Raw genomic sequence first — 12,997 nt, 5'->3', positions numbered from 1 at the left:
TGGGCAGTACACTGGGTTCTGAGCAGATGCCCACTCCTCTGCCATGCAGAAGCCTGCCCCCCTTGAATTTGCCCTCTTGTTGGCCCTGTGACTTTGGCATCCTCACACCCCCTGCTGCCTCGGCTGGGTGAGCTCATGTCGACCCCTTTAAGCTGCTGAGCTTGAATGCAAAGCATTGCTTCCCACAGCCAAGTTTTTACCAGCTTTTAGGGTGGAAAAAGGAAACTCCATTACCAACAGGTCCAGGAACCTTTTTCAACCCCGCCCCGGACCAGGCACACCGTTGATCCTGGGACAGGGTATTTGAGTAGGGGCCCTCTTAGACTATCTGGGTTATCACACCGCCCTCAGCAGCAGGGTCACGGGGCTTTGCTCCATCACGAACCTCTAGGAAATACGTTCAGCCAGCGATTACTCCTCTGGGGGTGCATTAGGGCTGCAGGACGGGACACACATATCATGTGTCCTTGCTGAATTGAAAGAGAAACCTTATAGCATTCCCTGGGAAATGCCATCGTATTTATTTAGTTATAATGTATATGCCTCTGGCTTCCCAAAAGGATTCGAGGCAGCTGGTAAATACCGCGGGGCCATACAGTAACGTATCTGTTCCCGCAGAATGTTAATGATTATTCTGAAATAATTTCCATGGAGCCCTCAGGGGTGGTGACTGCCAGGCAGAATCCTCGTGATGCCTGGCAGTTGTTCGGTAACATGATACCGAGGCCCCGATATCCAGGACTTCCTGAGGCGAGGACGGGCCGCCCTCCAGCTAGCCCTTCCTGCAGCTCCCAGGAGTTTCAAGTAGTCGCTGGAAGCGGGAGGGGTTGCCGTGCAGAGTCTGAATTGCACACGGGAAAATGTGCCCAAGGAGCTCTTTCCCACGTTTTGGGGGTGTCCCCGTAAGAGCAGGGGCCCCCAGCAGCCCAGTGTCTATGTCTTTGGGGTCCGAGTGCCGGGGGAGTCAGGGGAATGTGAAACCTGCAGGGTCCTCGTACTCATCCGGGTCTGAGGACAGATTAGGGAAGTATTTTCACATACGTAAGGACTCGGTTTTAGACTCATGGCCCTCAAACATTCAAGACCCGGATGGCTTCTTGTGGAGTGTTCCTACTTCCCAGGCCTTGGGTCATTTCCACACACACACACACACACACACACACACACACCCTGTTTTCTTGACTATTTGGTAGCTCATTTAGAGGTGGTTAGCAGGAAAAGAAAAGGCAAGGTGGAAGCTAATAGCTGATATGAGGTTTCAAAGCTTTTTTTTTTTTTTCAGGCTGACGCTCTATCCATTGAGCCAAACCAGTTAGGGCTCAAAGCTTTTTTCCCCTTCTTCTTTTCGTGTTACCTACTTGGGCTTTCGTATCCTTTCTGCCGCAGACGTTGTTATGGGTAATGGCAAGGCTGCTATGGGGGGAGCACTCACCATGTGCCAAGCACCAAGCTGATCCAGTCCACTTAATGCAGATGAGTTCATTAACTTTTGGGGCAGGCCACACCCATTTAACAGATAAGAAAACGAAGGCCACCGCCACACATCCTGCTGGAGAGCTCTGATTCAAACCCAGCTCTGGGCATACTCAGCCCTGAGAGCCTCAGAGGTGTTCCTGGGGCGTTCCTTCTTGGTGCCCAGACTCTATTTTCACTTTTATTCGCCAGGAAGATGCCAGTGGGCCTGGCACACTTCTCGCCAACGCGTTCTGAAGGCTGTGGCTAGGAAAGGGGTGTGTCTGCTCGGCAGCCCTGTAGAGGGCGCTCTGCGGTGGGGGTGAGGGGAGAGAGAGAGAGCCTGAACCCTGGCTGTCCTTTTGCTTGTGCAGCCTGTGGGGAGACTCTGCAGGACACCACGGGGAACTTCTCTGCACCTGGCTTCCCAAACGGCTACCCTTCTTATTCCCACTGCGTCTGGAGGATATCGGTCACTCCAGGGGAAAAGGTAGGAACCTCAGGAGGTGACATAACAGTCTTTGAGTTGGATGACGTGTGAGGAGTTATTATTAACGCGAGTAATAACAGCTGCTGTGTTGTGGGCACCCACTGTGCGCCAGGCGCGGTGCTAGCTTGCTTAATGTTATTTCCTTCTGGGCTTTTCAGCCAGCCTCCCTCCCAGGGATGGAAGCCTATATACTCAATGTCCATAAGAGTGGTAAACCAAGCCCACGGTGTGTAAAACTAAGTAAGTTCTATCCTTTCCCCTTGATAAGCGCACCATCAGAATGCCCTGGTATGTGAGGAGCCCATTGAGAATGTCCCAAAGAGCTGCTGTGGCAGGTGGCAATATGGGGAGAGCTAGACACCAACCCACAGCTGCCCTCTCCTCCTCCCAGCCCCAGTCCCATCTCAGGAGCACCCAGAGTGACCCCTCAGCCCACACACCTGAGCACCCTTCCCTCCTGACTTGCAAATAGCCATTGCTTGGCTGCCCTCCCAGTGGGAATGGACTGCTCAGGTGTGCTGTCTTCCCCCAGAAGGGTAGATCCTGGGCAGAGGTCCTTGTATGTCCTGGAAGTGGACGAGTGGACTCAGGGGCTGTTCGGACAGGGCACCCCGGGCTCCTGGGCTCCTGGTGTGATGCCTAGGAGCTCGACAAGCTCTGGGTGGGCATGTTCCTTTAGCTCTGAAGACCGTGACTCTTGAGAGCCAAGTCCAGGGCAGGGGCCTCTTTTGCCCTCATCCAAGGGGGTATGTTCGCTATCCTATGCAATGTGCATTTCCGTACACCCACTTCTATGGACATGCCATCTGAGGCTCAGACCTTTTCTAAATGACCCAAGTTCACAGTGAGATATAGAACTGAGAACTGGGCCTCCGCAGTTCAAAACGGATTTTCCACATGACGCCTCTTTACTGTTCAAGTTATTAAAAAACAGAGGCGGCTGTCTTTGATTTAATAAAAAAAAATGTATTTTATTGATTTTTTTGCAGAGAGGATGGGAGAGGAACAGAGAGTGAGAAACATCGATGAGAGAGAAACATCGATCAGCTGCCTCCTGCACACCCCCCACTGGGGATGTGTCCACAACCAAGGTAGATGCCCTTGACCGGAACCCAACCTGGGACCCTTGAGTCAGCAGGCCGACGCTCTATCCACTGAGCCAAACTGGTTAGGGCAAGATGCAGCTATCTTTGAAATGTTTGCTCTGTCACACCTGTCATAGCTTGTCTCACAAATCATAATGCTGGTTTTTTTGGGCTTCTCCCTTCTAAACTCACCGAGGACAGAGGTTGTTCATCTCCAGCACCTGACACAGCCCAGCACCCAACATAACCCATCGTACAGAGTTACACAATCAGCGTTTGTTGAATGAACATGTGGATAGAGGAGTGGCCAAGTGAAAAACCTGCAGCTGGGGGTGCAGTGAGAGGTCTTGGGGATTTTTCAGGAGCCTATAGCCAACTTCCAAGTATTCCACATTCATAACATTAACAGATGTTCATTCAAACGTCACTATAAAGAGAGTGTGAAAACTGGAGAGAAATGGTGGCTCGGGATGATTGGCAGCATTTTCTGGGTGCTGTTCTTAGCATTTTTTGTAGAGACCCTTGTTTAATCCTCACAAGTTCATGTGGAAAGTGCTGATACCACACTCCCTTTGCAGGTGAGGGAATGGACCTGCCCAAGGCTGCTCAGTTTGTGGCAGAGCTGAGTGGAGCCCAGGCAATTGTACTCTGAGAGCCGGGATGCTTAACTATATTATTCCACAGAAGGGACAGGCTAAGACATTTAAACATGCATTCACACACACACACACACACACACACACACTCTCTCTATCTCTCTCTCTCACTCTCTCTCTCTCTCTCTCTCTCTCTCTCACACACACACACACACACACACACACACACACACACACACGCACACACCTTTCCTCTGGCTCTAGAGCCTGAGAAACTCTAGGCCTGTCTGCCTTGGGTGGATGCTCCATCCCCCCTGCCTGAGGGGTGGCAGTGGGAGGGAGGCCAGAAGGAGGAGGAGATGGAGGAGGAAGGGGTCTTGTAATCCCCAAATTGTTGACTTGCCCCTGTGTAGCCGAGGCTCTGTGATGGGTTTGAAATGTGTAAGATTGCACCCAGCCTTAATTGTTATTGCTAACTGGGGGCAGGGAGAATACATATCACTGAGATTCCTGCACCAATTATTTCAATCTCTGCTTCACCCAACCTTCCCCAGAGCTGCTGGTAATTAGCAAGCTTGATTGATTCTCATTATCACCTCCTGTTCGTCACCTCTTCCCCTCTGGTCTTTATGGCTCACTAACATACTTAAAGTAATTAGCCCGAATAATTATCCCATTCATTCAGATCATGAATGTGTTACCAAGGAATTTGTAATAACATTTCCTTTCTGAAACTTTAAAAAAACAAAGGCTACGGAATTGTATTGCAACCCGAGCCAGTCCCCTTGAGTATAAGCACTGAAGGGGGATGCGGAGGGAGTGCGAGGTACAATTTCTGTCTTCAGGAGACTTAGAATCCAGTTAGGCTCCTCCACACCCCTGGGGAGTCTGATGTGATTGAAAGAGGAGCATTTGCTTGGCACCGGTATTGTTTATAAACGAAAGTGGGAGGAGGAAGATGCTAGAGAGAGAGTTGCGCTGAGGGAGAGAGAGGTTCCTCAGGTGGGAAAAGGGGTAGGGTCAGAGGTGCGGGGGTTGGAGCAGGGCTGCCCACAGTGGGACCCACAGTGGGACAGAGCAAGAAGACCTGGGAAATGATGGAGCAGGGACACGCTGAGCACAGGCAGGGACATTGAGGGCGGGGCTGGACGAGACCAGACAGCTCAGTGCAGGAGAAGGCACAGGCTGCCTGCACAGTGGGATCCACGGGGATGATGGGAGCCGAGAAGTCTGAACTCCGGGCCACCTGCCAGCAGAGCCCTGAGCTGGAAGGACTGCGGTGGAGACCAGGGCCAGGTCATGGGAGCAGCACCTGTGTGCAGGGTCACCCAGCCCCCTGCACCAGTGGGGACAGGGCGTCCACTGAATGGCCTCAGGATGGGCAGAAGAACTGGAACCTTCCTTTCCAGACCAATTGACCCCCACCTTCCAGCCTTCACTCCTAATCCTTTCCCCTCTGCTTCCTCGTTCCACACACACACACACACACACACAACACACACACACACACACACACACACACACACACGGAACTGGACTGGGTGCACATACAATGCAGTGCAGGTCTGCAGGCACTTTCTTGCCTTCGCTCATGTCATCCCTCTCACCAGAATGCTTTCACCCTATTCCTCGGCTCCCGGGACCCTTGCTCCCCTTAGATTAATGACACCTCCTCCGAGAAGCCTTCTCCAGGGTCACCGGGCAGAATTCAGTTCTCCCTCCTTGGGCCTCCTCCACACCCTTCCTGCCTATTCCTCTCTCTGCAGCATTTATTCATGCTGTTCTAATGGGCTTGACACCCCTGCCCTCCCCCGCTCTCTGAGATCTCTAAAGGCAAGAACCCTTTCTGATCTTTGTCGCAATAGGCCAGCACGGACAGGCACACAGTAGGTGGAATGAATGAATAAATGAATGAATGAACAATCGTGCAAACTGTAGGGAGGCTATTAGACACACCACACCCTGGAGGAGTGAGGTCACGGCCGAGGGGACATTGATCACGGAGGTGCTCCGATGCACTCAGGCTAACCCCAGGCCCTTTAGGATGATGGATGATGTTATAAGATCTTTCCGTATCTCTGAACTTCACTGACCCCTTCCCTCCTTCCGCATCCCCGGGCTCAGTGCGTCCCGGCACAGCTTTAATGCATCTTGCTTTCTGTAAACCACCTAGCGACTTCAAAAGCTCGGCCGACTCCCCAGACAGAACCAAAGGACCCATCTCCTCTGTGTACCCCCCATCCTGCTTAAGGTTTATTATTGAATGTCACGCGGCTTCCTGTGAGTGTGTTTCTGAGGGGACGCTCTGACTGTGGTCTGAGAGCTCCGTATGCTAAGGGGTAACGTGAGAACGCCGGTATGCGAGATGAGCCTTTCACAAAACGCCTCAGGCTTTGTTGCCAAAACTCAACTTTATGGTAACTCTTTGCAGATCGTCTTAAACTTCACGTCCATGGATTTGTTTAAAAGCCGCCTGTGCTGGTACGATTACGTGGAGGTCCGGGATGGTTATTGGAGGAAGGCCCCCCTGTTGGGTGAGTTGACTTAAGAAAGCCCTGGGAGAGGAGCGGTCGGATGTTCTGGGCGATGCTGTTAACGTTTGCGAGGGTCCATCCAGGCGGAGTCACAGGAAGCTCTCAGGGGTCTGTGTCATTGTAAAACTCCGAACATCCCATTTGGCCACACATGTTAAAAGCTTTTAAAACTGTGAATACCCTTTGACCCAGCAATTCCACTTCTTGGAATTTGTCCTGGATAACTAATTAAGGAAGTGTGCAAAGCCCTAGCTACAGGGATGCTCACTGAAGCAGGAAGAATCGAAAACAATTTACATGTTCAACAGCAGGGGCTAGTGGAATAAATTTATGATTCATCCCCTCAATGGAAAACTACCCAGCCATTAAAAATAAAGTTGGAGGTGACCCTTTATTGGTACAGAAAGGTTTTTGTTTGCATTGCTACACCAAAAGCGGTATGACAAAATAGAATATGCAGTAGGATGCCATTCTAACAAAAAGTACATTTCTACGTCCATTATGCTGGCACTGTAAACTCAAATGCCTTCAGAAATTAAGTGTGAAAGAAGGAAGTGGGGTTGGTATGATAAAACAAGGCGTGGAGGGGCGTGTGGCACACTGAACAGTGGATATCCTGACCAAAATGGCCTAAGTCTGTGGTCGGCAAACTGTAGCTCGAGAGCCACATGCGGCTCTTTGGCCCCTTGAGTGTGGCTCTTCCACAAAATACCACGGCCTGGGCGAGTCTATTTTAAAGAAGTGGTGTTAGAAGAAGTTTAAGTTTAAAAAATGTGACTCTCAAAAGAAATTTTATTCATTGTACTGTTGATATTTGGCTCTGTTGACTAATGAGTTTGCCGACCACTGGCCTAATCATTGTGTGGGCTGGATTCTCCTGGAAGAAATCATCCCGTGATCTACAATGTGAGTATCAAATAGGATTGTAAATATAAATAAATTACACAGAGTGGTTATTTCAGGATGGTGGAGTATTTACTCTGTCGTTGCTCCTGGGTTAGCTCTACTTTCCAATTTTTCTTTAATGAGCATATAGTAGTTTGGAGAGATGAACGTACACAAACTCATCCATGGGAAGGCAGCTGGGACCCCTGAGTAAGAGGCAGTGGCAGGGTGTCAGTCCACTCAGGATTGGTCCCCAGAAGAGAACTGCCTCAGGGGTGACCAGGCAAGATTCACGTCACAAGGAGGACCAATGCATGAGGAATCTCCCAGGAATGGCAGTCGTGGTGGAGACGGAGAAGCAGATTGCAAATGTCCTCAGTTTTAGAGTGGTCTGTAGGGTGGGCTTCCGGCCTGTTGGTCTAAGTTCTCAGTGAGAGTTTGGTCCTTGGCTTATGTTCACGTGGACAGAAAGGCCACCGTGTTATGCTGTGAGCTGCCTGAGAGTGAGCTGCTGCAGGGACAGCTGACTAAGGTGGAAGCAGGAAAGAGAGAAGAGAGCTAAGCTGGGGAGTTGCACAGCCAGGCTGGGCCTGACATTGTGTCCGATTTGGGAGCAGGTCAGAAGAGATGAAGTTGGATGCTTTGGCTGGATCCCAAGGGGCCTGGCAGATTGTAGGCTTCGTATGACCAAGGGGTCTCAGCCAGGTCAGCTGCCATCTGGAAGAGCCCACAAGTCCAATGAGTTTATTAAATTCTTAGAGGTACAAATAGGTAGAAAGTGGGGTCCACAGGTGCTCTAGCAAGGAGCCAAGGCAGGCTCTGAGTCCAGGTCCCGGGCTCCCAACACAAGGAGGAATCAGGTAGTTAGCAGTCCAGGTAAGCAAGCCAAAAAAGGACCCCCACGCCATGCATACACAGTGTGTACACTGCAGGGCACATGGTCATGCCGCCCGAGGGCAGGTCGGAGGCTGTCTGCCCTGGGTTCCTGCCTCCTGTCCATTGTGAGCAGATGTGATGTGTGCTAGCAGCCCTAGGGAGGCACGGCTTTACTCGTCACACTGACTGGATGTGGCAAAACAGCAGAGGCTGCATTCCTGGTGGCAGAGGCTCCTAACTCAGGCTGCACACCAGGAATCTGAGTACAGATTCCTGGGAGAATATTGAATCAGAGTTCCTAGGAGCCGGGTCAGGGGGAAATGACCCCACTTACCTACAAATGCACATACACGTGCTTGTCTAATACCAAGTACACCAGATGCATTTGGCATCCTACGGTATAAAAGGCTAATATGCAAATCATCCCCTTGACTGAGAGTCCAACCAGGAGTTCCACCAGGAGTTGACCAGATGGCAGGGGCGGCCAACCAACTGCCTGTGGCCCCTCTCCCCAGCCAGCCAACCCAATTGGACTCCACTTGTGCATGAATTTGTGCACCGAACTCTAGTTATTTTATAATTAAAACTAAAGGCAGATGCACAAAATTCATGCATGGGGTGGGGGTGGGGAGTCTCTCTCCAATCTGGGATCCCTTAGATTTAGGCCAGATCATGGGGATCTGGCCTAAACGGGCAGTTGGACATCCCTCTCACAGACTGCTGGCTCATAACCTCTCACCTGCCTGCCTGCCTGCCTGATCACCCCTAACTGCTGCCCCCCCCCACCACCTGCCCCACCAGCCTGGTTGCCCCCAACTGCCCTCCCTGCCGGCCTGGTCACCCCAAGCAGCAGTCATTTGGTCATCCCTCACTAACCCCCCTGCCAGCCTGGTCGCCCCTTGCAGCCTGTTCGGTTGTCTGTTTGGTGGTGATGGTCACTTAGGCTTTTATATAGATAGATAGTAAAAGGAGCAGTTACATGAGAACATGGAAACACACACAGATCCCTCAGCCCGGCAGGGACCTTGGAGTCACTTATCCCGCATCCTTAGGGGAAAATCGCGCTCCCCAAGTGTGGACCAACTCTCTAAGGCCACATCACCTGCTAATGGCTGAGGTCAGACGGGAACTTAGATGTCCTGGTGATGGGGAGAGACTGTATCTGAGAAGGGTCTCCCCCTAGGATTGCGAGATAAAACGCACCATTCACTGTTTATCTGAAATTCAAATTTAACTGGGCTTCCTGTATTTTTGTTTGCTAAGTCTGGCAACCCTATCCTCCCCCAGGAGTGGGACAGACTGAAAGGGCTCAGCAGGAGGAAGCTCTCTGCTACTGAAGAGAGGGCCCAGGCACGCACCAGCACGGGCACGGCAGAGGGATAGCCACTCACTCCCTTTCCTTGAAAGAACAGTTTTCTCACTGCAGATCCCCGTCTTTCTGGCCGCACTTTCACAGATTAAACCGGGCTTTTTCTGTCCTTTGATGTTGTTGGTGATGGTTTGTTTTGTTTTGGGTGGGCTTATATTTTACACACTTTTGCAGTGTGTGTGTGTGTGTGTGTGTGTGTGTGTGTGTGTGTGTGTGTCTTGCAGCCAAGACATGGCCCGGTGCCTGCAACGATTCTTCATTCACAGGAATCCTCCTTTGCCAACTATTTGGCCCGCTCTGATGTTTCCAAATGCAGTTGTTAGTGAACTTTTGTGTTGGGAACAAGTGCATTGTGTGGGCCGCGCTGGTCCCTGGGAGGGGTCAGTGCCATGAAATCTGCCGGGAGGAGGCAGGTCAATGCCCCTTTGGCAGGAGGGAGAGCGGATTAGGGCGAATTGTGAAAGTATGCATCTCGCCCTGAAAAACCGTGCACCGCATATTTTCCCAGGGCAGTGTGTGAAAATCCGGGCACAATGGGTGCATAACTTTTTATGAATGAACCCTTTATGACGCCCCGCGGAGCCTCCTTGTCGTGCACTCCTCTGCATTTCCTCTCTTGATATCCTTATTAAACTCCTCCTCCCAGGCCAGGAACCAGATTGCGATTTAGGAATTTGACACCTCTTCTCCAGTCCAATTTCTCCCCAGCCTGTTAAGTCTCCTTGGAAGGAGGCTGTTTGGGATCCAGGTTTTCACCGCGTGATTAAAGGGAAATGTAAGCAGATTGAGAACATTTCACGGCTGGTTAAAGATATCGAATTGGCTTTTCAGTTTCAGGGGTCACTTATGAGATGGCACCTAAGGCGGGGAGGAAGGTGGCCGCATGGGGCCCTCACCCAGCGATCCGAAATGCCATCCTGTTAATTGGATTCCCTCCCTTACTTTCTGCCAAGGAGTGGCTCTACAATGTACTCTGTGTGCAGCACTGTCCTTGAGTATTCTCTGCCACCACAATGCACACAAAAGCCCTTTCTCCTCCTCCCCCTGAAGTGGGGAGGGGAGTTCAGAAAGGCCAGGCCGGCCAATCAGTGTCGCGTGGCCCCACGACTGGGCTTCCTGGGCAGGGCCAGACTCCCCAACAAGCGTCCAACAGCTGAGCCTGGCATTGCCACCGACTTGCCTTATGGTTGAGACTTGGATCGTCACTCCCATATGTGCTTCCAGACTGGGAAGTGGGGACGATGTTTACATTCTCAGAGCAGGTTGATGTCAGAAATGGCCAGCATTTAGAATTGTGTTTTAACCCGGGAAGTTCCTTTGGATGGTGGTGATGGAGGCGATGGTGATGATGGTGAAAACGGTGAACCTGAGGGTGAAGGTCAAGGTCTCAGAACTGCCACGGTTCAAACCCTGTGTTTACATGACAACGTAGAGTGTAACCCAACTTAAATTCTCCAACCCTCCGTTTTCCCATAAATGAGATTACTAGAAGTACCTAGTTCAGGGAGGAGAGAGGGTGCAATTAGCTAATCCATGTAAAATGCTCAGTGCAGTGTCTGGTAGAAACCTGCTCAACAAAAAGGGGGGTTTTATTTAGTACCATTTTGGTGAAGAAGAGAATGCTGAGACATCGGTCCAGGGACACTGTCGAGGCTTTTGGTTAAGCATCACAAGTGACCTGAGGAGAGACATAGACATAATTTGTCATTTATCCTACTGAGTCTAGCTCTGCCAAGGCCGTAAAATACACCTTGGTCTGTAACCCCTCCCCCCGAGGACTGAGCAGAGATGGCTGGTCCGGTGGCCCTGCCATGGGCGGTTGATCACGTCCGGTTGGGTTCTTAGGCAGCGAGACAGTGGCAGTCCCTCTCGCCTTTGGAACCAGTCCCCGGCGGCTGTGACAGCTGGGGCTTTAGAAGCAGAGTTTGGACTTGACCCCTGGGCGAGGGCTCAGAAGGAATTCCTTGTGAACCCGCGCTGCCCAGCGGAGGCCCTGCAGCGGCTGCGTCCCCTCACTGGTAAGCAGCACTTCCCCACGCTCGTGTATTCTTTTCCAAGAACTAATTGACACTAATTGGCCATGGCAGAGGAGCCATTATCGAAAATTTATAGGCTTCTCACAGATTTTTTTCCTCGCTGAATTCTTGGCAGCGGTTTCAGCTCATCGCGCTAATGTTAAGCTCACCAGATCCAAAAGGCTGCAGGTGGCCAGCATCGGAAGGAAGCAGAGGGAGATTAGCAGCCTCTGCCCCCGTGTCTCTCCGAGGAATGTGTGCCCCAGTTGGCCACTAGGAAGTGACTTACTCCCCCATTTCTCAGAAAGGCAAAGCAGGGTTACGGCTTCAAGGTGTAACTTCACATGGCAATAAGAGCTTGCTCGCTAAATGTGGATTTCAAAAAAATATATAGAGAAAGATATAATTCACATGCCACACAGCTCACCATTTAAGTGTCCACATCAGTGTTTTCTTGCATGCTCACAGAGTTGTACAACCATCACCACAATCAAGAGAAATCACACCCATTAACAGTCACTCCCCAGGTCCCTCAGCGTTCAATGGATTTTCCGAGTGACTCACACCGTGAGTATTTGTCAGAACCGTGACCTCCAGTCCAAGTAGTCCTGGACTGGTCTGCACTGAGAACTGCTCAGTCCGACACAGCTGTCTTCCACCTGCCCCACCCCTGTCCTTGCCCCGAGCCACCTTACGTTGCATAAGGAATAATATGGACAGGGATGGCCATGCATTGGGGAGGATTAGATTAGATTAGATTCATACCCAAGAGTCAAAGAAATACACGTTTATTTATAATTCTCAGTAACAAAAGTTCAGTAACAGCCTCTACCATCAGATATTGAGCCCTCTCCATCTGGCATTGGGAACTTAATTTCTGTCCATTTGTGTCGTCCCCCCGGGTTGGGGTGCTGGTGGGGGACAGACTTTGTGTCGGGGCGTGGCAGCAGGGAGGCCTCCATATCGCTATGCCTGCTGGCATGCTGGGATCTCCTCATCCCTGTCTGGTCTCCAGACATCTGTCCATCCAAGTGTCTGCTGTATCTCCTCCTTGTCTCACTCGAGCCAAGTCCATGTCTCCCTAGAAGCCGTTGGATGGCTCCCCAGTTCCTCAGACAATGGGAAAGTTACTTCCATGTCCCTCCCAGGAGCCTGGCACCCTATTGCTCCCATCATGCTATGCTTTGCCTGAAGAACTCTGCATACCTGCCTATCTCTGGCCTCATGTCCTAACATACCACGCAGACATGTGTGTGCTGACCTCAAGTGGGACAAGTGAAATCTAGGGGTTTGTCATCCCCCCCAGGCTCTGCCCAGGGACTAGAGCACGGTCCTCTGCTTCTCCCAGATCCTTAAACCTACTGAGCACCTCTATCATCCCTTCCACACAGATCTCGGCTCAGGGTGGGACAGGGCACATGGTGCCTCTCCAACCCCTCTCTCCCTGGTGCCCTCACTCCTCCATCCTAGGAATCTTTCTAAGACTCCAAGGATGGGAAGTGTGCTTTTATTCACTGTGTAGTCTTCTAAATCTTTGGTATTGTGACTAGACTGTGACATTCAAAAGCCAAGAAGAGCTGCTTTCTTCATCCTGGGACCTGTGGCATGCCTTCTCTGAGGCAAAGAGGCAGAATGTCTGCCCTCAAGAGAAGGGTGTATGTGCAATGGGAAACACCAGGGGGCACAGTCAGCACT

The 12,997-nt window shown here is 51.2% G+C and overlaps 1 protein-coding gene across 1 annotated transcript in view; it reads left to right on the top strand.

Annotated features, from left to right (window-relative positions):
* Positions 1 to 12,997, top strand: part of TLL2 (tolloid like 2) — a 91,931-nt gene that overhangs the window by 55,103 nt on the left and 23,831 nt on the right. Inside the window, exons 9-10 of the mRNA XM_084903539.1 lie at positions 1,827 to 1,942; positions 6,055 to 6,157. Of these exons, the coding sequence (XP_084759665.1) occupies positions 1,827 to 1,942; positions 6,055 to 6,157 (219 nt within the window). The remainder of the gene's footprint in view (positions 1 to 1,826; positions 1,943 to 6,054; positions 6,158 to 12,997) is intronic.

This window comes from Pipistrellus hanaki (genome assembly GCF_964339955.1).
Source record: "Pipistrellus hanaki genome assembly, chromosome: 14".
NCBI lineage: Eukaryota > Metazoa > Chordata > Mammalia > Chiroptera > Vespertilionidae > Pipistrellus > Pipistrellus hanaki.
Note: the sequence above shows the minus strand (reverse complement) of the source record. Positions and strands in the feature narration are given on the sequence as shown.